This window comes from Macadamia integrifolia, chromosome 11 (genome assembly GCF_013358625.1).
Source record: "Macadamia integrifolia cultivar HAES 741 chromosome 11, SCU_Mint_v3, whole genome shotgun sequence".
Classification (NCBI taxonomy): Eukaryota; Viridiplantae; Streptophyta; class Magnoliopsida; order Proteales; family Proteaceae; genus Macadamia; species Macadamia integrifolia.
In genome coordinates, this window is record NC_056567.1 from 9,639,739 (window position 1) to 9,641,840 (window position 2,102).

The following is a 2,102-nucleotide window of genomic DNA, read 5'->3' on the forward strand; positions in this document are numbered from 1 at the left end:
TGATATTTCTCAAATGAACAGACATTTGTCAATAAGACCCGTGAGGGTCTCACGATGGAAATGTTTGAAAATCCAAAAGCCTTACTCACTTAATTTTCTTCCAATTGGATGCGGAAAAGGCAGATAAAGAAGTCAACTTGTCAGCAGACTAAGTAAAAAAAAAAAAATTGAGCCAATTTAAAAATAAATAGTGTAGAAGTATTAAGGAGTCAAGCAATATAAATACAGATAAATTTGGAAAAAAGGTAAAAAAATATGGTGGAAAAGTTGACCTCAATAGTATCTCCACACCCCCCCAAGAAAAAAAAGTGGACCACATTTATGAATTAATGTAATTTGATTTTTTTTTTTTTTTTCATTTACTGTTGTATAAAGTATAGTTTTTAATTATTTCCATTAAGATTACATGGATCTTGAACTGCAGCTCCTATGGATACAACGTGCAATCTCAAACATAGAGGTCAACCTTTTCGTAAGTGAACCATTTGTTCCAACCATCACTTCCTTACAAACTTTACTAGGGTCACAAACATTGAGTTACTTTTTTTTTTTTTTCTGTTTTTCTCCCCCTTTTGTTGTTGCAAGGAATTAGAGAAAATCAATTGAGACATAATTTTACCTTCGGCATGGCCATCATCAGAGAAGCAACCCAAATTAACAATACAAAATCAAAAGACTAACAAAATCTATATCTGGGTCTTAATTGCGCATCGCCACAAAGTTATTATTATTAAATCTCACTTTCTTACTGTTCCTAATTCCAAGTTTAAGGCTAAACCTGTGCCCCCATCAACACCCTCTGATGGTTCAGCTTCTTTGTTTAGATCACATAATAAAACCTTGCTGGTATCTCCTCTCTTCAACCCTTCCCCAGAAACGACAAAGAGTGGAGCCAAATCAAGAAACTGTCTTGGCCTCTTCAAACCTCTCTTCAATCTGTTCTCCTCATCTTTTCCTTCATCACCTGCGGCAGCCATGGTTAGGGGAGGATCCACAGTGGAAGTGGAACCACTCTTTGGAGGTAAATTGAAGTCTTCAGGCTCAAATGAAGGCTTCCATACACTGAAATTGTTCCTCAGTGGCTTCTCTGATCCCTGATTGTTCTTCTCACTAAGCAGTTGCAAACTATGTGCTCTGTCCACTAAATCAAAGAAAGCGCGGATCTCTGGTGACTTGGAGCTTGTTTCAGGAACACTGATGTCCTTCTTTTCCATATCATCCATGAATCTGCAGGAAGAGAACAATTTCTTAATTCACATAGACTAATCTAACAAAACCCATCAAACAAAACAAAACAAAAATCACATAACAGAAACAAGAAAATGGAACAAAGTAATCAAGCTGATGAAAAATAGAGACAGTGAAGTGGAATAGCCATGAATCTAACAAAACCCATCAAACAAAACAAAATAAAAATCACTTAACAATAGCAACAAAAGAAGGAAACAAAGAAGTACTCAAGCTGATGAGAAGTGGCTGATGGAGTTCACTTTAGAACCATGGATTCTTCTTCAACTGCTTTGTAATATTCATTGCTTAGTATCTCCTAGGCAAGTGGGCTGTTATGGTGATTGAATTATAATCCGTGAAGGACCAAGGATGGATCGGCTAAAGCATCTGAGGGCTCTCTCTCTCTCTCTCTCTCACTATTTTTCTAGTTGATGGAAGCTATTTCTGGTCTTCAGAGAGGATCTTCAGAGAGGATCAGAGCATAGGAATATAACCTTTCCTTCACGTTCATGGAAAGTTTAATACGCGTGAAGTTCAGAGAGAGAGAGAGAGAGAGAGAGCCGCCCAGCTTGCTCACAAGCTCCATTGTTGGTCTCACTTTTCCAGGAGGTTGGTGTATGACACTTCCGCGTGAGCTTACTGCCCTTACAAGACCAAAATGTCCCTCGATCTTTCTTAAATGCTTTACATATTTTTTTTATTTTTTTTTTAAATATATTCACAAGAACATAGAGAATCAAGATTTTTATCTTCTTCTTTGAGATTACTTCAACGATTTAATGATAAAAGATGAGAGACAACTAGACTAGACAAGGCGGATTTATGACAAATTTGTATTTCCTTGCCACTATCATCTATCATCTGGCCATATT

The 2,102-nt window shown here is 36.9% G+C and overlaps 1 protein-coding gene across 2 annotated transcripts; it reads right to left on the bottom strand.

Moving 5' to 3' along the window:
* Positions 1-710: 710 nt before the first annotated feature.
* Positions 711-1,865, bottom strand: LOC122094358. 2 transcript variants are annotated; one of them, XM_042665128.1, is made up of 2 exons: positions 1,458-1,865; positions 711-1,227 (listed from the first exon to the last, which is right to left on the bottom strand). In XM_042665128.1, the coding sequence occupies exon 2, from the start codon at positions 1,221-1,223 to the stop codon at positions 738-740; it is 486 nt and encodes a 161-aa protein (XP_042521062.1). In that variant the 5' UTR covers positions 1,224-1,227; positions 1,458-1,865; the 3' UTR covers positions 711-737. The 2 variants fall into 2 exon arrangements, with proteins under 2 accessions (XP_042521062.1, XP_042521063.1); XM_042665129.1 differs by having other exon boundaries at positions 1,426-1,865.
* Positions 1,866-2,102: the final 237 nt, after the last annotated feature.